Genomic DNA, 23,263 nt, shown 5'->3' on the forward strand with positions numbered 1-23,263 from the left:
AATTAATTAAGAAATATATTTAAAATCTTAAATAAATTTAGATTAGAAAAACTAAATTTATATTATTCTAAAAATAGTAAACTAAATTAATCTAAAATTTCAAAAATCGTTAATTCAAATTTTTACTAATTAAAAATTCAAAAACAAAACCATATTTAACCTTTCTTTAGGTCAACCTAAGCTACAGTTTAGAAGCAAAATATTAACATTATCATAATATTTTTCTTTCATTTCATATGAATAATATTTCTGTTGTATAATTAAAATTAATAAATAGTGGATTCCAAATAGATAAATTAGTAGTATTAATTAGTCTTGTTCTAGGAACGTATTTTATCCTGTCTCAGTCTGTATAGAACGGCATCGTGTCGCCGCGTAGTCTACCTCTACTACCGTGTCTTTTTTTTTTAATTTTTTATTTGCCCTAATGGTGCATTTCATAGTAACACAACACAACACAACTTATTAATTACCAAAATGGAAAATATCTCTCCGTCTCTTATTCTCGAGTTACAGTGAGATCACACACAAAGGGAAGGTCGAAGCTCAACAACCATGGCTACGGCCACTTCCAACGCAACCATATCTGTGCCTTTCGTTTCCCATGGCTCCGCTCGTAACTTCCACTTCCTCCATCTTCTATCACCACTCGAAACTGCAACTCTTCCTCGTCGTTCTTGTTCTTTCAGGTCACACAACAACAAAACGACAACGTTATCACCGAGAGGCTACGGCTGTCACCAAAGTCGCGCCGCCGGAGAAGACCTTGGCATCTCGGAGGAAGACGAAGAGTTCGTCAATGTTCTTAGGGAATCTCAATCCTACGTTTTGGCCCACAGAGCCAGTGTTTTCGTTGTGCTGATATCTGCAGAAGTTGTTGCCAGTCCTTACTTTGATCCCATTCTCAAGGTATCACATCGCTCCTCTCTCTCACTCTCAAATCAACTCAATTCAACAAACCTTTTTCATTTTTTCAATTGATTATTTTTTGAAAATGTCCCCACAATGCTTACTCAATACCATTAAAATATGATGTTGGTAAAATCTTTTATAGAAAAAAAAGGAGAAAAAGAAAAAGTTTAAAGTTCAAATAAGTTTTTTTTTTTAAGTTTTGTTCTTTCAAGTCAACTTTTGTTTATTGTTCACTTTTGTCTGATCAAAGAAAAAAAAACATTGTTTTTTTCTCTCTATTTGTTATTTTAACTATACTGCAACGAACAAATTGAAGTTTGCATGTTCTGTGTATAGAATTAACTCAACATGTGAAGATAATTTAGGCAACAACCGAACTAGTTTGATTTGAAACAAAAATGCTAAATTCCTGGCTTCGTTGCTTTTTACGTAGAAAATTTCGAAAATAAAAAAATATTAGTGGTAGCAAATAAACAATTACTTAAATAAAAGGTAGTTTTCAAAAGCTGAAAAAAATAGCATAGGCTGAGACGATAAAAGGAAACAAGTAAATTTAAGAAACAGTTAAGAACCACGTGTCACTTTTGGCTTCACACGTTGAAGTGACGTGTCTTCTCGAGGAGAGGACAAAGTGCATGTAATATTAAAATACGAATATTGAATAAAAAGGTAAAAGTTTCACAATATAAAATCTTTAGGGCAATAAAAAATATTCTTTTCATGTAATTTTAATTTAAAAATATATTTAAATTTACGTGCATGATATGCAATCCTATAGGTTTTGTTTCTTAACTTTAGGTGATCTTTAAGCATGACGTATCTTTTCTTTTTCTCTTTTCTCTCTCAGTAATTATCAAGAATTGACGTGTTTCCAACCCATGTTCTAAGAAAAACGGTGGGATAATTTTTTTTGTTTATTAAAATTAATTGACTTCATTTTATTAAGAGTAATATGTTGTTTTTTGTTTATTTCGAAAGGTTATGCCTTAAAACTGAAGAAACGAAAATTAATTGTTAAAAGATATCAGTCAATTAAATTATTAAAATAAAGATTTTAATTTTTTTAGTTATTAATGCAAATTATTCATCGCATTAAACAATGGCTACGTACTAAAAGATCCGTGTTTAATATTTATAAATCAAGTAAATATTAATTTAATAACTAAATTAAAACATTAAACATTGTTTAACTGAATAAAATTAAATAAAAACAAAAAGTGTTAATAAATCCTAAAAGATATTGAGATACAAATAAAGTCTCACGTTGGAGAAAAGACAAATATCTTATGATAAAAGACCTTTTGGAGTGTACTAAAAGCAAGTTCAAAACGGACAATATCTTATCAAGTATGGAGATCTATGTGTGTCGAACCTCCAAGCAAAAGATAATAATAATAAATATAATATAATTTGAAAACTTAAAATATATATATTTTTGTATATAAATGTTTTTCCTTCTTTCCTTTCTTGTTTAGGAATATGATAAAATAATAAGGTCTTTTTCTTTTTATAGCATTTTATCAGAATGAATGATCAACATCGAATTTAACAAGTAGGACACGAAAACGTAAGTGTGGATAGAACATTATTATATCAAAAACTGATATTCTCCTTCACTTTCAAAGTTTCCTTTTTAAATATGTTTTTGTGAACTTCAGTTTATTTAGTTTAGGTTCATATGCAAAATTTGTTTTTCTGAAAAAAAAAAAATTGCATACTTTAATAATAAATGCAAGGAAAGCATCAATACAATTTGATTATAATGTTTAATGTTTTAACATTAAATTAAGAATAATAATTTTAAATAAAGTACAATAAGAATACTTATCAAATTAATGATCGACAGTGACTTTGTTTCTCCAGGGACATGACATAAAATTTTAACCAATTCGTTAAAACATGTATTAAATAATTCCTCTTATATTTTTAACGTAATATTCTTCCTTTTATATATTTTTAGATATTATAAATCCTTTCTAAATGTTATCAATTATTTCTCATTGAATATACTTCAGAAATGAGTTCGGAATTATGAATAAGTGAAAATTTTGTATTATTATTAAATAATTTTAGCGATGAGGGTTGCGATAATGACAACATACACAAATTTTAAAGAGAGACGAATCTATTTAACTGAGCATTATTACTAATTATTATTATTATTAATACAATATATAGATAGTATTCTTTTAATAACTTAACTGATTGCTCAAAGGGAGGAGCACTTTTGTTTAGACCAAAACATACTCTCTCCCTCTCATTTGTGTAAGGATTTTTCACAAATAATAATAAATATACTACCTTTTAAACAGTTTTATTAATTTATTCATCTCCTTTTCAATAAAGGTATTGTTTTGATTCAAACAAAGAAAGTAATTAATTACAAAATAAATTAGAAAGAAAAAAATTAATATTTAAGAAGGAAACTCCATCTTTTTGTTAGATGGTTAAAACTATCAAAATCGGAGGAATTACTATTTACGAGTGAAAAAAGTATAGTTAAAGAACAGAAAAAGAAATTAGCATCATGCGAGTGAAGTTAGCAAATAGTTTCCTTGACTTGGCGGCTAAAGTTTGAGAGTTTCCCCGCCACCGCCACCGCAACCGATCACCGGCACGGTGTGAAATCAGTTTCTTCTTAATGGCGCGTTCCTTATGCCCATCCATTCCGAACACTTCCACCTTCTCTGATTTCTGCAAACTATACTCCTCCTCTCACCATTTATGTTTCCACTCCCCAAAATCAAACCTGCAATTTAAGCCTCGTCGGGGCCCAGAAGCGCGGCCCCTGGGTAACCGAAAGAGAAGAAGTTCAAAGAAGCTTACTGCGTCGAGCGAAGGAGCGAATGGTTATGGGAGTATAGAAGCAGATGGGTATAATGGGTCGGTGGAAGATAAGCAATTCGTGCGTTCCTTTCGCGAGGCCTGGCCTTACTTGTGGGCCTATCGTGGCAGCACCTTCGTTGTCATTATTTCTGGAGAAATTGTTTCTAGTCCTTTCCTAGATCCTATTCTCAAGGCACGCACTTCAAATTTTTATTTTCACAGAATCATGATCTTTTATTGCTAGCATTTTATTTGTTACATTGACTACTAGCCATGCCCATGTAGTAAGTGTACATTAAACTGAAAGCGTGTTTTCTAATTGTGGGTGCAGGACATAGCTTTCCTTCATCAGCTAGGTATCCGGTTTGTTCTTGTTCCGGGGACACATGTGCAGATAGACAAGCTTTTGAATGAGAGAGGTTTGTCAAAATAGGATCAGGCTCCTCTAAAGTAATCAAATCCTCTTTAAAGGGCAAACTAAGTAATCTTAGTTGTCGGTGAGAAAATGGTCTTTTGATGTTATTGCACAAATATAACAAATTATGAATGTCATAGGACATAAAGTAGTGATTTTCTCATAAACAACTGGATTGCTAACTTTACTATTACTTTAAGAGGAGCTAAATTTGTCGAATTAATCGGTTGCTTAGTTTTCTTACACCAGTGAGAATGATTAAATCAGTGTTAATTTTAACATTGGTAGTGTTCCCTGCAAATATCACTGTATCCTTTTCCCTAAAGAGAGAAAATGGAAGGACATTGTTAGCTAGAGCGGTGTCTCAGCGATTGACCTTATTCTTTTATTCGTAGGGTGCCAGCCTAAGTATGTTGGTAGATATAGGATAACTGATGAAGCATCTCTAGAAGCTGCGATGGAAGCCGCTGGGGGAATAAGATTGATGATCGAAGCAAAACTTTCTCCTGGACCTTCCATATGCAATATTCGTCGACATGGCGATAATAGTCGATGGCATGAAGTGGGTGTCAGTGTTGCCAGTGGTAACTTTCTTGCAGCCAAGGTTTGAATTTTGTGATTTGATCACTGCTATACTGTGACGGTGGTCTTTGTGAAATTGTCCCTCCCTTTATGTTTTTATCACCGTGTTAGTACATCTTGTTATTTTTATGTTTTGGCAGAGAAGAGGGGTGGTCAATGGAATTGATTTTGGGTCAACTGGGGAAGTTAAAAAAGTAGACGTATCTCGCATGCGTGAGAGACTCGATGGTGGTTGTGTAGTTATTTTAACCAACTTGGGCTACTCCAGCTCTGGAGAAGTATTAAATTGCAAGTATGCTTTGAAGCTTTATTCTGATGATTGATTTCTACAACTTAATGTAACTGATTGCTTGCTGAAATACTAGCTGTTATCTTAATGTTTTTGTAATTTGTGATTATTTGGTCTTTGGTCTCTTGTCAAATATCCACATTCCTCCTAAAAGTTATAATTCTTCTAGGATCTTTTTTTAAGAATTAAACTTGTGAATAGATTTGTAAAAGCACAAACGTATTTTGGTTGCTCAAGGAAAGAAAGAATAAGAGGAGTTGAATAGAAGGTTTTATTAAGTGAGATGGGAGGAGCAAATACTGAGAAACTAATGGTGCCGGCTTTTTGGCAAGTATGTGTGAATCAAAATACTACTAGTGTTACAAATGAGTTCTATTTTCCCCCTTATTGTATGTTTTTGTTTAATTTGTAATACTTGGATATGGTCTAATAATACAACAGAAAATATATTATTAATAAAGAGAAGAAATGGGCAGCAAAAACCATGTGTGCCTCACCTGATTCTTTTGCTTGCTGACACGTGAGAGTTGCTAGACTTGAATCCGACAAAAGCTTGAATCCTGGATATTTATTAATGATTTATTTTTCCTCCAGCACCTATGAAGTAGCAACAGCTTGTGCCTTGGCTATAGGAGCAGACAAGTTGATATGCCTTATAGATGGTCCAATACTTGATGAGAATGGACGTTTAATTCGTTTCTTGCCTCTTCAAGAAGCAGACATGCTAATTCGTAAACGGGCTGAGCAAAGTGAAGTAGCTGCTAACTATGTCAAAGTTGTTGATGAAGAAGGTTTCAACTCTCCTGAATATAACAATTTTAATGGAATAGTCAAACCACCACCTATTGGGCGTTTCACAGAATGGCATAAAACAACCTTCCACAATGGTGTTGGTTTTGAAAATGGAAATGGCTTAGAGTCCAGTGAGCAAGGTTTTGCCATTGGAGGTCAAGAGCGGTTAAGTCGAATGCATGGTTACCTGTCAGAGTTGGCTGCTGCTGCTTTTGTTTGCAGAGTGAGTCCATGGACTACCTTATTTTTATGACACGTGCTTTGCTTATTTTGAGTTTTTGATATATCAGCAATTGAGAGAAAAAAAAACATTTTTCAAACCATGACCAGGCCAGGAGTTACATATTGTGTGTACATTTGTTTTTGCAACTGTATTGTATATGGAAGGATCTTAGAACTCTCTTAAAATATTGCTACTGTAAGGTGGTTTATTTGGAGTAACTTTCAAAATTCTTTGAGGAGTCTCTCCTTGGAAATTGAAATGGTAAAATATGGTTTAAAATTGCAATTGCTGCATGTTGCTGATAATACCAACTGCCATTTGTCAGGGTGGTGTTCAAAGAGTTCACTTGCTGGATGGAACTATTAGTGGAGTTTTGTTGTTGGAATTGTTTAAAAGAGACGGGATGGGAACAATGGTGGCTAGGTAAGCAACCTTCGTGAAATCCTCTGAACTAAGTTTTTTTTTCTCTGTGTGAATTATTTTGTCCAAGAGTTGGTAACCTGTTTGGTAAGAGAAACAAGTGGTAAGGTATGGGGTAACCATAGTTTAGTGGGCATCCTAGTGGATTTTATGCTGGAGCTACCATACAGGCCACAGATGTGAGATTCAGGTTTATTTATAACCCCTTAGGGTAGCTAATTATCACATTGCTGTTTGTCGAGATTCTGATTGCATAAGGCTGGAAATACGTGGATTGGATCTGAACTCCATCTCTGAGCATTCTCTCTTTTTCTCTTCTATGAAACCATATGTTAAAAATGGTTGGAGGATTAGTTGAAATAACTATGTTAGTGTTAGTACACAAGTTATAAATAGGTGTGATTTCATATATTTATTAGTAAGACATGGTCTATTTGGGTAAAGTTCCCCATCAGCAATTATAGGAAAAAAAGGAAGAAAAGGGTGAAATAAGTTTATCCATAAACTAAAACAAGCTTATGCATAAGTTTTGGAATTTGATTTTAGAGAAGATAACATTAGAGAACTACTTCAAATCAATTTACACATTAGCTAATTTTTGGTTATGGAGAAATTTATTTAATTTTTCTTTCTTACTTTGTTCTCTTAGAAGTGTTTATAGAGAAGTTCATCCAAATAGACTTATGTTATATCGCTACAAAATTAAATTAATTCCAAAATCTATGATATCACGAGCTTCCTATGCACTTAGCATTATACTATTTGCAGTATGTTGTTCACAATGGTATTATACTAAATAAAGTTTTTTTCCCTTTCCATTTATTTCATTCTCTTATTTTTCAATAAATTTTGCAGTGACCTTTATGAAGGCACTCGGACAGCAGAGGTGAAAGATATTTCTGGAATAAAACAACTTATTCAGCCTTTGGAGGCATCTGGCATATTGGTTAAGCGGACTGATGATGAGGTTTGCCTAGTTATATGTTTTTTTTGTGTTGTGGATACTGTGGCTTACATGGTCGTGGTAATTTATCAAGATATCTCATTTTAATCATTCTCTGTTTATAGCTCTTGCAAACATTGGATTCATTCGTTGTTGTGGAAAGAGAAGGTCACATAATTGCTTGTGCTGCCCTTTTTCCTCACTTTGAGGAGAAGTGCGGGGAAGTTGCTTGCATTGCAGTATCTCCTGATTGTCGTGGTCAAGGACAGGGTGACAAAATGCTTGGTATGCTATTTTTCTGTGGTTGATAGATAGGACCCAACAAAATGAAAAGGAATTTTGAATATATATAACAAGGTATGAACTAAATCAGCATGAAAAAAACTAGAACAATTTGTTGGATTACAGTTTCTTTGCAAAACTTGAAATTAAGAAGTATAGACTATGAAACACCCAGAGGTAGACCGTTCTTCATTTAACCTTGTACTCACAAATGATTCTCCTCCCCCCCTCAATCTGTTCCTCCCTTCCACTATACCCTCCTCTCCCTTCTTACTGCATGATTCACGCATCCTCTCTTCTAACATTTCTCTGCCAATTGGCCGTTATGTTATGCCCTTCGTCTCTCCTAAGTTTTCTCTCAGCTGCTGCTCCATGTTTCTTTCTTTCATGCACAAGCAGGCCTTGTTTCTTGGCCCCATCTATCCCCTCTCCTATTCCTTCATCCCCTTTTCTCCCTTTACTCCTATATACGTTCATGATGGGCCTATCATTGATGATTCTTGTGCTTGATGGTTAGTGAATGACTGAAAACTTGCAGAATGCATTGACATATTGTGGCTATTTTTCATTGTTTGTGTATATTCATTTGATGGTAAACACAAATTGAGGCCTTATGAATTAGTAGAAATGTAAAGTCTTTCTATGTATGCCTAAATTATGATCAAGACTGCCTGAGATCATCGTTATTTATATTAACGATTTGGCCTTAGAACTCGTAGGTAAATTTATTGTTGGTAGTAATAACTATAGCTCATAACGAGAGCAATGTTTTTAATTTAAAGTTGTTTAAATAATGATGCTTTTATCTATTGCTTAACTTTTGTAAATAAGGTTTTGTATGTATCTCGAAGGATAAGTTGATAGGTTGATAGGTTATAGATCATTTGCTTCCCATGCTCACTTCTCCTTTTTATAAAATATATACATTAGTGACTAGTGTAACACTCACTATTTCTCATAAATCTCAAGTTGATAGAAGAGCACATATGATCCGTTTTCTCTTTCATCAACCATTACCTAACATTGTTTGTGTGCCTCAGCTAGGGCAACCTAACCAAAAAAGTTGCATGGCCAAAATCATAGTCACACTATATCGATGTTGAGTTCCTTCTCTTGTGTATGAAGCCCACACAGCGTCATCCACCCATTGGAACACCGCCCAGAAAGGTCCATTGGCCACTTCTCTTCCCAAATTTGACCTCAAAATCCTCATTCTACTAAAACAGGTGTATCTAGTCTTTCCCTTTAAGAAAAGAAAGGGAAATAGTGTTGTCTTTCTCTTTATGGCTTTCAGAGACCCTGTTTTTGTTTATTTTTGGGACTTCCGCTATTACAACTGAGAAACTAAACAAAAAAGTTATCTATCATGGGTTGCGTCTATGGAACTTTGGTTCTTGGGTTGCTATGACAATCTATGAAACTCAACATCTTGGGAACCCTTAGAACCTTTAGAACTTCTTGCTCCTTTTGGAATAACACTTGAAGCATTTATTCTCATGATATTCAATGTTTGAATGATGCAGCCCACACATTAGCCTCCCTCAAACAAATCAATCATGATATGGTTTCTTATATTGCTGAAGCTCAAGTTGCACTGGAAGAATTAACGATATTCTTGGATGATGACTCTTTAGAAGCCACTATTAAAGGCCAATCATTCTTTACTCCTTGTGTTTCAACAACCAATGTTTCTCAATCAATTACTAATAGAAGTCCATGGATCTGTTATGAAAAAGGTACTCTAGGAATACCAATTCGAAGAATTACAGAACCGTAGGGGATTTAGCCAAAAATAATCCGGAACTGAATATTATTCTAGAAAGAAGGTACAAAGAAGAGTTTTAATGAAATGAATTATCACACACAAGTTGTTTAACACAGTAGCAGTTGTCTTCTTATATAATTGCTAATTAAACTGAAAAATTAACTCCTGACGTGGCACTAACTACTAACAAACAATTTCATAACAGGATCATTGACTTCCTTATTTTTTTCTGTACCGTCACCTAAATTTTCTCACCTTGTTACCTTAGCAGAAGGTCCAAAATTGCTTCTAGAGTAATTGGTCAAATTAATTCTCCTCCTCTAAATTTTGTTATACGCATTCTTAGATATATCAAACATCCTTTTGGAGAAGGATTATTTTATGAGGACAAGGGAAACAATTAGGTACCTAGATAAGGGATTATGAATATTGTGACGGTCAGAGAGGATTTCCTATAGATAGACATTCTACTACTGAATATCGTGTACTTATAGGTGAAAATATTATTTTTTGGAAGAGCAAGTAATAGATGTTGTTGTCCGGGTTTGGTGCATAAGCTGAATATAGAGGTGCATAAGCTGAATATAGAGTTATGACATTAGTTACCTGTGAACTTGTATTGATTAACAAATCCTTCAAGAGTTGTAATTCTGCTAAACACAGCAAATGAAATTGTAATGTGATGATAAAGAAAAGTCTTCATATTGCTTCCAATCTTGTCTTTCATGAAAGAACTAAACATATAAAAATTGTATGTCACTTTCTTCAAGAGAAGGTGCTGTCCAGGACGTTTTTTACTAAATTTGTCAATTTTTGTGATCAATGGGTAGATATTTTAACTAAATCCTTGGGAAGATTTTGAATTCAATTTGTATGTTCCATGCTTGCTGCATGCAATCTATATACCTTCCACCTTGAGGGGGAGAGTTAAAACAATGATGTTTTCATCTATTGCTCAGCTTTTTAAAGTTCCTTTCTTTTCCTTCCCTTATACGCTTCTCCCTTTTATAAAATATACACATCAGTGGGTAGTGTAAGACTCATTAAGTTCTCAGGAATCTCAAGTAGAGTGTTAGAAATTTTAAACATGTTTGTGTCAAGATTGTGGTGTGGGCGTCAGATTTTGATATTATTGAGCAGCTGCATGATTTTAATCATTGATGCTGTTGTTCTGTAATCATGCTTGCCACATGTTTTCAGAAGAGTTATTTAATCATACTATAAAATATATGCAGATTATATGGAGAAGAAAGCATCGTATCTGGGACTGAATATGCTTTTCCTGCTAACTACACGTACAGCAGATTGGTAAGTAACTCCCCTGATACATGTCATGTAAGCCTTGATTGTAATAAGTGTCATTTTTCACTTTTAGTGACTTGTCGCATACTCACTGATTCTTGAACACAGCTTATTGTTTGTTATCCTATATTGGTGGCATGTCTTTGCATGTTTCTTCTACCATTTCTAAAAATATGTTGTCAAAAATGGATATTAGTGCAATTACGAAGTTGATACGTTGATATACATGGAATTCCTGAAAGAATTAGTTGTGCATTGCGATGCCTACAAATTATGGAAATTGATTACTAACTTTTTGACAGGTTTGTGAGGCGTGGATTTTCAGAATGTTCTATTGATTATATTCCTGAAAAGAAAAGGAGAAAGATCAATCTTTCTCGCAATTCTAAGTATTATATGAAGAAGCTTCTGCCAAATAAAAGTGGAATTACTGTTGGTGTAAAATCTGATTCAAGTTAGCTCCACTTTATGTTGTCTTTTTTCTTATTGATTGGATGCAATATATTAGGTACTTTTATAAACATTCTTATAACAGTAAGGAATCTGGATCATCAGTGTATATCGCAGGCAGGTCTTCCATTTGTAGCATTAAGTTTGTACTCTTTTTTTTATCAGCAGAAACAATATATTTAATAAAGGGCATCAACTACTCTTCCTACATGGCTAAAACTGAGAAACACTTAACAATAAAAAGTAACCATAAAAATATAAAATTTAATCCCTGTATACAGTAAGCTAAAAAGAGTGATAAAAACCCTATCTCCAAAGCTATAGCAACTTGAGTACAATTTTAGAAAACAGTATGTCAGGGAAGACTAAACATTGACTAGTTGTGTAAATAAATGAATCCATGTAGTCTCTCAATAAAGACCAAGCAAAAGAAATAGTCTTGTCAATGATATTCGAGAATTAAAAGCACATTCATTTTGCATAACTTAATATTTCACAACACAATCAAGAGAACTCGGCATTTCTCTTTACTCTGATTCAACCTTTCCTCTAATCTCAATAAATTGGATAAAACCAAATTGAAAAAAAGGCAAACTCTACCCACCCAGTAGGACATGCCACTGTATAGATAATGGGGAGAGTTAAAATTTTGTAGTTTAACAAATTAACATACTTTTTTTTGGTTTTCCATATCATCCTAGTAGTTCGAAAACTACTTTTATAAAATGGTAACTTTCTATAAAAATACTACTCAAAGCATCTCAACACTGATTTTTTTTTATGAGAAAAACTGTGTTTGGAGAAGTGTCAAAAGAAAAAGGGTATCATCTCAATATTGCAAAAGATTTACCTCCATTTTTTTTTTCTCGCCATCAGTAAACTAGAATAAAGGTAGTTGAAAATTCTCTTTTTCATGATACCACTAACTCAAACTTTCTGTGGTAAACAAAGTAGGTGTCTGTGGTAAACAAAGTAGGTGTCAAGGGATCTGATTGTCTCAATCCTCTTTTAAGCCTAAATGTTTGTGTAGTAGAACTTCCATTCTCTAAAACTAATATACAACTAGGTTCTGAACAAACACTCAACTAAAAGATTCATCTATCCCTAAAACACAATCTCCTAAGCATATATATGATGAAGAAAGTTCCAAAAAAAGAAATCATGTCTTCTCATCATTCACCTTAAAGACTTTCTCTTTTTGCTTAATCAAGGGACTTATTTGTCACCGACACACTAAGTAATATACTTCTTCCCTCAATGAAGGCACTTTTCTGTGATGAATCACACTTCTTGTAACTGTTTTTTATCTACTTGTAATTATTTTTACTATAATTCTGTATATATAACAACTGAAGAGATAATTCTGAAATGACCTAAATCTTTGTTGGTTTTCTATTACAGGAATAAGAACTATAAATAAACAATAAGTACCATTTGAACATATTCCTTTCCCACGAAATTGATAAAAAAAAAGAGCTTAAACTTGAAATTAAATTAATCTACATGATAATTTTAATTTTCAACTCTTCAAAATGAGCAAACCTCTTTTATAATCTTCCCACATGGTCTTGAATTCAACAATATCTGACATTGTGCTCTTTCAAGGTTGTTAATCAAACCTCTTCTCAAAGAAAGACTTTAATTTGTCTTTTCCTTACTATGGATTCTCTAAGCATTTCTTTCTCAAGGTAAAGTTCCCTCAACATTATTTTATCCTCCAATTGACAATAAAGTTAAACTATTTAAAATTTCTATCTCCTTCCAACAGTCATTTAGAGCTAAATTTTTTTTACCGAGATACTCATGTCAAATTGCAACTTTGCAAAACTCCCCTTGAAGTTTCACTTTATGTCTTTTTCACTTCACTCAAAACCACATCCCCCCCTTTTTCTATAGAATTTATCTTCTAAGTTTCTACTTTTTATTTATTTAGTTTTTAATCTCCTGGTTTCAAAACAATATAGTGATGATTCTTTGCTGCTATTCTCAAGTGCAATTTGTAAAATGGTGATTTCCCAGTTGAAGGATGCTTATTACTTATTATGGTATGATTTTTGTTCTTCAATAATATTTCCAATTTAAGCTTCCATTCCTTTTGATTGTGATCTTTTTAAGCAAATTGAATAGAGGAGAGTACATTAATGAATTTTCAGGATTACTCAAGGAGAAGAGTTATTTTTAATAGAAACAATTTATACAAATATACGAGTTTGAATTTTCAAAATAAATATGAAAACATTTCTATAGAAATTTACTTATTAGGTCTATTAGATAACTAATTAATGAAAACATATTAATTTATATTTATGTTCACTTTTTTTATAATAATAAAATTATTACTATTATAATTATAAAAATAAATATAAATAATTTTTATTTATTTTATAGATGTTTTTATAAGTAACTATTTTAGGTTAAAAAATAATTAAATTGAAAAACTACTTAAAAAGTAAAATTGATAAAATAATTATTTTAATTTAAAAAGTAGTTGTCTAAAAAATAAAATTAGAAAAAAAAAATATACATCAAAAGATTTATTATAACATAATAAATATGGATTATAATTTATAATATAATCTATTATATTATAAATATTTTAATAATATTTATATTTGTTATTACAATAAAGTAATTAAAATATAAATATAAATAAAATACAAATTATTAATGATAAATAAATATAATTTATTTTCCCTTTAATTTTTATTCTATTTTCACCTTTAAATTGTACTTAAACTGAGTAGTAGACCACCATTGGTGGTTGGTCTTTTATGGAGTTCTGTGCATCGAGATCCAGTCCAAAAGAAAAGTAAAATTATAGAGAAAAGCTAAAAACAAATTTGGATACAATAAAGGGATCATCTAGAAATTTAAAAAAATATTGAATTGCTAGTTTTTTCTCAGAAAAAACAACATTAAAACAAATAAACCAGAAGACATCAATTATTTTTTCTCTTGTTATTTTCCTGTTCCTCACAGGTACCAATTCCATTTATCTGCGTGTATGTACTCCAACGTCTCCCAATTCACATCTTTGCCCGCGAATCTTCTTCGATGCGTTACATCTTCTTCCGTCGATTCTTCGCTAATTTTCTTTCCTTTTTCTCCCAAGTCAACTAAATTTTGTGCCATCTATATTTCCAGGTTAGTTAGTGTGCACTGATATAGTTTACACATAGCCGATTATTTTCTCTGTTACTTTTATTAAGTGTCCTGTGCGAGTTGAAGAGTCGGCTACTTTTCCTTGTCATTGTATTTGTTTAATTAATGTAAGATTTATGTGTGCATAATGAATTTGAAACCGAATCAAAAGCATCAGTTGGATTTTTATTTGAGGCGGTGATGCAATAACCCTTTGAGGTAATTCTGCACTGTTGTTAATGTTATGAGAGTTATGTAATCAGATGTAGAATTAGAGTAACTCTTTCTGTATGAGGACATGCGGTGCCATTTTGCTATTTTTGCAAGGACTTGTCTAATTGTATTGCCATTGCAAAAATAATGTGCATTTTTTTTCCTGGTCAAGATGCTTCTGACAATGTTTAACTTATATCACTTTTTCCTGATAAATAATATGAAAAGGTGATTATTAGGCTTTCCGGAGTTTCCACTGTTCAGAAGTTAGATGTCTTGTGGATGAGATTGAAGGTAATTGGAAATTGAAGTCAATGCTTGATGAGGGAGATCTTGGGTTCGGTTTTTTTTGTTTTAAGAAAATATTTGAGGAAGAAAATGTGTTTAAACATGAAACTGTCTTGTCATTTTTATTTAACTTTTTTTTTACTCTCATGCCTGTAGGTAAGTTAAGGGAGAGTTTTTTGGTTGGTTGATGGACATGCAGAAGAAGACAGTCCTCAACTAAAACAAAAGCAGAGATTTGGCTGTCATAGAAAGGTTTCGGACTTATTTTAATGGGTGCTCCTAAGCAAAAGTGGACCGCGGAGGAAGAAGCGGCATTGAAAGCTGGAGTTGTCAAACATGGGGCTGGAAAATGGCGCACCATACTTACTGACCCAGAGTTCAGTTCCATTCTGCGCATGCGTTCTAATGTTGATCTCAAGGTAAGTGTCGGCCTAAAATGTTACTACTCTGCACATGTGAAATGACATTCTTGTTTACTGCATCAATATTTGCAGAGTTCTATTAGCTTTCAGAAAATTTCTAAATTTTAAGCATACCAGGGTGTATCATGTGTGTTTTAAACCGTGAAACAGGACAAATGGAGGAACATAAATGTGACAGCAATATGGGGATCAAGGCAGAAGGCAAAGCTTGCTCTTAAAAAGAACCTACTACCATCCCCAAAAATTGACAATAATCACATGGCCTTGAGTACCGCAGTTCAACGTGACAGAGGAGCAGCAGATCCCAAACCTCTGGCAGTTTCTGGTGCAATATCTCCTAATTCAAAGGAAAAAGTATCAAGGCTACAGAACTTCCAGTTAAATATATCTGCCATTTACTCTTGACTAGTAATTGGTCTACTCGGTTTAGTTGAGTTAATTTTTTAAAAACTGTATGAAGAAACATGTATAATTAGGTTTAAGATTGCACAATACAGTGCACTAGTATACAATTTTTTTAATAAATAGAAAATTAAACTAAGTTTCTAGAAATGGTTTTTTAATAAATAGAAAATTAAACTAAGTTTCTAGAAATGAGGAATCATGTATGTTGATTATTCATTTCTGTTGATTTTTGTTTATTTAATTTCATGATGAATTTGAACCTAGCAAGACAAAAATACACAGAAAGTATGATATTCAGTTGCCTATTGATAAATAGTTATCTTCTGTTGTTATCTCTGTTGACAATATTCCGTCAAATTTTGTGGTAATTTTGTCAAAATATTGAAACTATTCTTAATTGTGACATTATGCATTTCAATGACAGCAGCTGTATGCTTTTTAATAATGTCAGGTTGGATAATATTATATTAGAGTCTATCATCAAGTTGAAGGAGCCGAAGGGTTCTGACAGGGCAGCAATTGCTTCATATATAGAGGTATTTGTACTAGAATCTAAGCATCTCAAGAAACAAATGATGATCAAAGTGTTAGTGCATGTAAACTTTAATTCTAAAAGAATATTTAATTTCTTTTGTGGTTGGCTTCTTTTTTTCCTGTTAATCTCATGAAAAGATTTAATTCAAGATTAGGGAGTAAATTGTCTGCATTCATTAATCTGCTATCAAATAATATATCTTTCCATGTAGACATTTTGCATTGATTGATTTATTACTTATATGTGACAAAGGAAATGTATGTGCCCGTGTTTTCTAATCTAGTTTGCAGTACACAACAAAATTCAGGAAAAAGTTTTGAAATATTTCTCTGGGTGGTCCATGGAGTGAGATATTGGATGTATTTAGTAGCTGATAAGTTAGCTTGTAAATGAACATAAGTACATAAATTTTATTGTATAGATAGGATTTGTGTTTTTTAGACAAAAATATATTATGTAATTATAATTTTATGATTTTTAACAAATAAGTAAATTCTTATTAAACATTTTAGTGCTGCTTCTATTTCTTTTTTTAATGTCCTATATGTTTTTTGGATTTAGAAAAGGGATTTAGTTTATACTAGGTGATCTAATGTGTATTAATGAAATTTAATTTTTATTTATCTTATAAAACATAAATTTTAATTTTTAATTTAAACTACTGGTGATTTTTTTTTTAATTTTCATTGTATGATTTTCAAATAGTATCATGTAAAGAAAGGTTAGTTACTTCATTTGTAATGTTAAATCTTTTTTTAATTTGAACTAAAAACACTAAAAATTGTGATGACTAATTGTCAATGTAACATTCAAAATAGGTGATCATAGGTAAAAAGAAATTAAGAATAATAAGGAAATGTATTAAAATATAAATGATAGTAATAGAATAAAATAAGCTACAAGCTAGCGAAAGGAACCTCTATCTTATTAGCTATAAACTCTTAAAATTAGTTACTTTGAAGTACCTTACCAAACACTTTTGTGTTGGTAAAACTTGTTTATAAGCTAGTCAAATAAACTTGTAATTAGCTATTTTGTCTTACCAAAATTGCTAATTGTTTATTATCCATCAACAATTTCAACCATGTAATCGAGAATTCCTTTCTGCGGCTATCAAAAGATTTTGACCTTTTAAATGTTTCTTTTTTCCAAGTCCAAGCTGGTGTCTCACATGTCAAGCATTAAAAGCTACTAACTCTTCTGCTCACCCATGTTTCGGAAATGTTTAGCATAGATCAACCAATAGTAATTTGATATTTATTGCTCTTTTTGTAATCTTGATTGGCTTATAGAATTATTAAATGCAGTAAATAATATCAATTTAAAAGTTTCATTTTGTGCTGGTCAGTACCAGTGCATGGAAGTAATGACAATTTTTCACCTCATCAGGATCAATACTGTTCTACACCAACCCTCAGAAAGTTACTGTCAACAAAACTGAAGCACATGGTGGCAAGTGGAAAATTAATGAAGGTAATTTTATTGTTAGTTAACTTCTTAACAAGACAGAATTTTGCTTGAATTATTGGACCCTATTTTCCTAATAAGCAGCATTTTTACTTACAAAACTTTGTAATGAAGCACAGTCAGCTTGGATAAATTTTAGTTATTGTATGACAGATACATTATTAACAACGTATTGATGTTATTTACTCAAGGTTATGAACAAAAAAATCATTTGTTTTACACCTAAGTAACTGGTTACATGTATCTACAGATGCAAAAAGACATATTCTCTTGTAGTAGTTGAACTATGCATATCTGACAGATTTTTCGCAAGAGTGATAAATCTATTTCAAATTTTGAATTGATAAAATATTTGCGTCTAATGCTAAATTAATTTTAGGTAAATATTGGGTATGTGATTAATATCAGTATTTGGTCAATTGATCCTGAGTGAGACATATCTAACGAGTAATGACAGGTAAAGCATAAGTACAGGATTGCAACAAATTTAACTATATCTGAGAAAAGAAGATGTTCTTCCTTGTTACTCCTGGAAGGAAGGCCCAAAGATTCTCCAAAAACTGAGAAGACTGGTGTCAACATTCTTTCAAAATCCGAAATTGATGCAGAGCTATCAAAAATGAAGGGTGTGACACCACAAGAAGCAGCAGCTGCTGCTGCAAAAGCAGTTGCTGAGGCGGAAGCTGCCATTGCCGAGGCTGAGGCAGCAGCTAGGGAGGCAGACACTGCAGAAGCCGAGGCAGAGGCTGCACGAGTGTTTGCAAAAGCAGCAATAAAGGCTCTAAAATGCAAGACGCTTCACATTTGGTAAGCTTCCTTTTCCTTACCAAGAAAATTTATCAATGCCTAAACTTGTGTTTACAGAATATTTTTTTCAATTAGAATGCTGTTGGAAAGTGTTTACCATTTCCAATGTAATTGCCCACCATTTCTTATTGCTTATTCAATTTAACAACCTTCTAGTTTATGCAGAGACTGTTTTCAAATTTGAAATCACAACTAACTAGTCAAGAAGGACAACTTCATCATTGTGTCAGGATTGTCCTCAGAATAGCATGTGACAATATCTTAGTTAAAATTCTCATCTCTCGTTTGACTCTAATTACTAGTGATCCTAATCTTAATTGTCAACAAAAACCTTGTCAATTGTGAAAAGATTCCAGTTTTGTTAACTAATACGGGTCAAAAGATTTTCTCCTTGCTTTTATTAGTACTACATTATTCTTGTTCCTGCAGAAAATTGGTTTGTGTCAGTTCTTGTAGCTAACATTTTGATTTTTCAAATGTGTACAGATGGTGTCAGCTTCTGCAGTGCTGATATGACCCGTATATCAGTTTGAGCTCATAATTCTGCTGCTACACTTCCTGCATGTATTCAACTACTGTATATAATTTAGGTTTGTAAATTGGAACACGCGGTGGTTGATCCATGAAACATTTTGTCAGGAGTCCTTAAGAGCGTATTATTTATTATTTTTTTTTACCTTATTTTGAAGAAAGACAATTGAGGCGAGAATACAAAGTATCAGTGGAAGAGAGGAAGTAGTGATTGAGTATTATGATGGATCCTTTGTGATGGACATCCTATAATAGTAAATAGAAGAATACAGATTTTATTAGAATTTTCTGATAACAAAATTGAGTGTCACTTTCTCGTAGGTCTTATATAAATCCTTTTTTTTTTTAACTTATTTGAGATTTGTAGAAAAAGCTAAATTAGATTAGTATTCTACAAAGAGTTTGGTTTTGTGATCTAAATTTACTGCTTGAATTCGAAAGTGTGAATTAAATTGTGCTTTATTTTTATATCAAAAATTAGTTTTTTTAAAAGATAATGTTTTAAATACTTCTAGTTTGGCATGATCGGTGGTAAGGTAAAACTATGATTTTATGTATTCACAAATAATTGTATGCACAGTGTATCGGACAAATTATTCTAAAAATAAGGCAAATGCAGAATAAATGTATTTTTTAGATAAAAAATACAATACTTGAAAATATAATTTCTAGCTGTTTCTTTTTTAAAATAAAACAAGAAATAATTTATTATATTTTAATTTAGAACTCCTATAATGAAATTGTAAACTAGTCAAAACTGCAATAAAATTAAAAGATTGAAAAGAACAACTTTTGGTTCTTTTAAAAGATTTACCTAATTCTAAGAATTTTAAAAGAGCTTGGCAAAATTCCCTCCAACTTTTAATGGAAATCATATTGGTTTGATTAGCAAAATTTACAACCTTGCATGATACACTTGTGATGAATACCACTACTCAATGATCAGGTGTAGTAATTAGTATATATTTGTTAGGTATTTTGCTATCATGCTCTTGCGCCAAACATCAAACATGGAAGGTATAGAATATGTACGTAATTTCATTCAATATGAAATTAGCGAAACATAAGAAAAACCTCCAAGTTATTAACCCTTCGAAAAAAATAATTGAACACAATGAAAGCAGCTGAATTTGCGCAAGTTAAATAGACTCGTGGGGTTAAAATAAGAACATAAGATATTAGATCATTAGAAAATATGTAATATCAAATCCAGAGTTAGAAAGATAAAAGAACATATATTCATCGCAAATGCAGTTCAATGAATTTTAATGATGTGGCTAAGCCTATGACACACTGATTTACTCATAATGTAACCTTTCCCATGTATGTCATCCCGTTTGATTACTTACCTACCGGACAAGAATGATATTATATTACAAAGCATCTGACAAAAGGAAAATAAACCAATCAGCAACTGAGTTAGACATGCAAACGCCTCTAGTAAATCCATAAATGTATCAACCATAAATTACACTAGAGTTCAAAATAGAAAGAAGCAGTTCAGCTCTTCGATTTGGAATGCTTTACAAGCCAGTCTATAACAGAGTCAATGTTCGTCGAGTTTTTGCACGAGATCATGAAGCAGCAAACTTCCCTGTCAATGATTGACTTCAATTCCCTGCACACCATAGTATTTTTCAGCACTGAAGTAGTTTGAACACATAGAAAAGAAAATTGAAGGAGAAAATGAATTCTTAGTTCTATAACTTTCTACAATTACTTTACTCCTTTATTGTTTCATACTTATATTAGGTCTTACATTTGGTCAGTCAATGCTTGCTTAGACAGAGCGCCTGGTTTGTCAATCTTGTTCCCCAATACCAACAAAGGAATGCCACTCAATGATGGTTTGCTCAGCAAATCATGAAGCTCACTTCTTGATATGCTAAGATTATCTGCATCGGCAGCATCAACAACATAACTGCAGAAATATGGTATGATGTTTAGTTGCTAAGTTGAACAGATTCAGCATTAGACTGTTAGCTCAAAGTGTAAATTTAAAACAAAGTGCGCACGATCCAATTATACAAGTGCAATGGATCTAAGAGACAGAATTCTCAGCAGCAGCAATTGTTACAACCAATTAAAATTGAAATATAACTAACAAAGTCTTTTCGACACTGGGCAGCTGCAAAGCATACAGATTAAAGTTTTAGGCCAATTATGGTCATTGAAGGATAATAAGTCTGCGTACACCCCTTCATGGATGGACAATTGAATTTATTTATAAATACAAATACACCAGGGAGGAGCCCTTTACTAAGGCATCTGAGCAGCAATTGGTTTTGCATCACTGTCATAGATAAATGTGAAGAACATCGTTTGGGTTCAAGGAAGAAAAAATAATCTCAACCACTAGTTACCATCAAACAAGACTTATTCTGGATGTATCCCAATTACAACAAACACAAATAAACAACTACGCATTTTGATTATCAAACAACCATGAAATGCAACAAACACAAATTGACCTTATATTGATCACTAGACCAGAATCAAAAACATGTAGGCAACATGAAGACTGTACACACAAGTTCATTACCAATACAACTTGTACATTAAACATTTATCAGTAATTTGTATCAGTATAAGCATGTAAATTATAATCCTGCCAGAAACATGCATATAAGGGCGCGAGCAAATAGGGAGAGAGAATAATTCAGAAAAAGATAAGAAGTTCGTTACATACACAATAGCAGAAACCGCACGACAGTAACGTTCCCACATGCTGCGGAACCTTGGCTGCCCACCAAGATCCCATAACTTTATTGTAACATTCCCTTTTGTCACTTTCCTCATATTGAATCCCACCTGAAATCAGAGAACAACGAATCGATCAGAATGTCATTTGCCCACGGTATATAGAAAAGTCCGTAAAATTGAATAAACGGAGGAGATAACAATAATTAAAAGCATTTGGTGAACTTACAGTAGGAATCATGTCTTCACTATAGCCACCAGTCTATAAACCAAAAAGAATAAGCATAAGAAATATTGTCAGTTAGTCAACCTTAAAGATAAACAACTAAATTGCTAAGCGAAAGCCAAAGTGATTATTGTACTCACAGCGACTACATTTACAAGGGAAGTCTTTCCAGCATTCTGAAGTCCAATCAGAGATAACTCCATCTCCTGCTTGAAGAATAGGCTGCAAACAAATTTACAACACAATAAGCTCTTGTTTTCTTGATGAAAGTGATTCACGAAGTTCAGATCATGTGCATAGACTCTAAACCTAAAAATGTATAATTTCACTTCCAAGTGTAACATAAACTAAAAATTTGTGCATTAAAAAGAGAAAGCGATATTAGGGCAATCAAAAGTAATTTAAAAAAGCACTATTCTGTTTCACACAAACGAATTTGGAAGTGCAGGACAAAAAAAATCTAATTAGGCGATTTGCCTTCCATGCCAATAAGCTTGTATCATTTTTTCACCAGTGACTTCCATATCTACCTTTATTCCAAAAGGTCAAGAAAACATCATTGTCCATTAATTGAAAAATAAAAAGATTATACACACAGACATACATAAATTTCCTATCCACAAGTTCCCCATACTTCTCCAAAATTAAGACGGTGATAACTAGAAAATTTAAGATATCTCGTTTGAAACAAAACCATTCACGTAGCGTATGAAAGGTGAAAACATTTACAAATCGTGAAACATTACTCACATGATATATAAATATTTGCATTGAGTACAAAAATATTGGAAATCATTACTCTAAAACATTAGACCACCAACAAATCCTCCCTCTGAGCAAAAAAAAACGCAGAGCCATACATAAAGTATACACATTACAAACTATCAACGGACTATAAAAGAAAAACACAAATACCAGAAACCTGAAAATGAAAAGACCATGAGTGATACAAAGAGCCAATCAATGCGAAAAGCCTGACTATTTTTGTTAAAAAAAGCTTACCTGCGAAGCCAATTGAGAAAAGCTTCCCACAATCCCATTGGTTTTTCTTGAAGACAATTCTGATCGCAAAATTATGCAAAGGGAGAAAGAAATCAGATCTCCTATTTCCCTCTTGGTCTACCAAAAAGAGAGAGAAATGCAATCCAATTAGCCTTTTCTCTCTCAAACCTATTCTTCCCTCCCTCCCTTTCTACTCTTTATCGTACTCTTATGTATAAAAAGACACCAACTGAATTTTATCTTTAGTTTTAAACATACAATATCTTTAATATCTCGTTTTATGATTTAATATTTTTTAAAGATTTATTCGAATTAACTATATCTA

At 32.4% G+C, this 23,263-nt stretch overlaps 3 protein-coding genes across 8 annotated transcripts; 2 read left to right on the forward strand and 1 right to left on the reverse strand.

Annotated features, from left to right (window-relative positions):
- The first annotated feature begins 450 nt into the window (after positions 1-450).
- LOC108335978 (probable amino-acid acetyltransferase NAGS2, chloroplastic) lies at positions 451-11,397 on the forward strand. 3 transcript variants are annotated; one of them, XM_052869701.1, is made up of 11 exons: positions 451-909; positions 4,070-4,157; positions 4,549-4,757; positions 4,876-5,027; positions 5,619-6,039; positions 6,365-6,462; positions 7,315-7,426; positions 7,528-7,687; positions 9,208-9,420; positions 10,685-10,757; positions 11,054-11,397. In XM_052869701.1, exons 1-11 carry the CDS (start codon positions 556-558, stop codon positions 11,208-11,210), a joined length of 2,037 nt encoding a protein of 678 aa, XP_052725661.1. In that variant the 5' UTR covers positions 451-555; the 3' UTR covers positions 11,211-11,397. The 3 variants fall into 3 exon arrangements, with proteins under 3 accessions (XP_052725661.1, XP_052725660.1, XP_052725662.1); XM_052869700.1 differs by lacking the exon at positions 451-909 and adding an exon at positions 3,402-3,931; XM_052869702.1 differs by lacking the exons at positions 451-909; positions 9,208-9,420 and adding an exon at positions 3,406-3,931.
- Positions 11,398-14,126: 2,729 nt separating this feature from the next.
- On the forward strand, positions 14,127-19,294 carry LOC108334614 (telomere repeat-binding factor 2). Of its 4 annotated transcripts, none has more exons than XM_017570493.2 (8): positions 14,127-14,345; positions 14,784-14,892; positions 15,000-15,262; positions 15,416-15,642; positions 16,122-16,206; positions 17,595-17,678; positions 18,130-18,479; positions 18,966-19,294. In XM_017570493.2, coding segments are annotated over exons 3-8 (897 nt in total). In that variant the 5' UTR covers positions 14,127-14,345; positions 14,784-14,892; positions 15,000-15,112; the 3' UTR covers positions 18,967-19,294. The 4 variants fall into 4 exon arrangements, with proteins under 4 accessions (XP_017425982.1, XP_017425981.1, XP_017425983.1 ...); XM_017570492.2 differs by having other exon boundaries at positions 14,784-14,849; XM_017570494.2 differs by having other exon boundaries at positions 14,795-14,849.
- A 931-nt stretch (positions 19,295-20,225) lies between these two features.
- Positions 20,226-23,149, reverse strand: LOC108335257 (ADP-ribosylation factor-like protein 8a). The gene is made up of 6 exons (XM_017571237.2): positions 22,939-23,149; positions 22,077-22,158; positions 21,940-21,972; positions 21,700-21,821; positions 20,770-20,931; positions 20,226-20,628 (listed from the first exon to the last, which is right to left on the reverse strand). The coding sequence occupies exons 1-6, from the start codon at positions 22,974-22,976 to the stop codon at positions 20,511-20,513; spliced, it is 555 nt and encodes a 184-aa protein (XP_017426726.1). The 5' UTR covers positions 22,977-23,149; the 3' UTR covers positions 20,226-20,510.
- Positions 23,150-23,263: the final 114 nt, after the last annotated feature.

The sequence above is a fragment of the Vigna angularis genome, chromosome 10, assembly GCF_016808095.1.
Source record: "Vigna angularis cultivar LongXiaoDou No.4 chromosome 10, ASM1680809v1, whole genome shotgun sequence".
Lineage (NCBI taxonomy): Eukaryota > Viridiplantae > Streptophyta > Magnoliopsida > Fabales > Fabaceae > Vigna > Vigna angularis.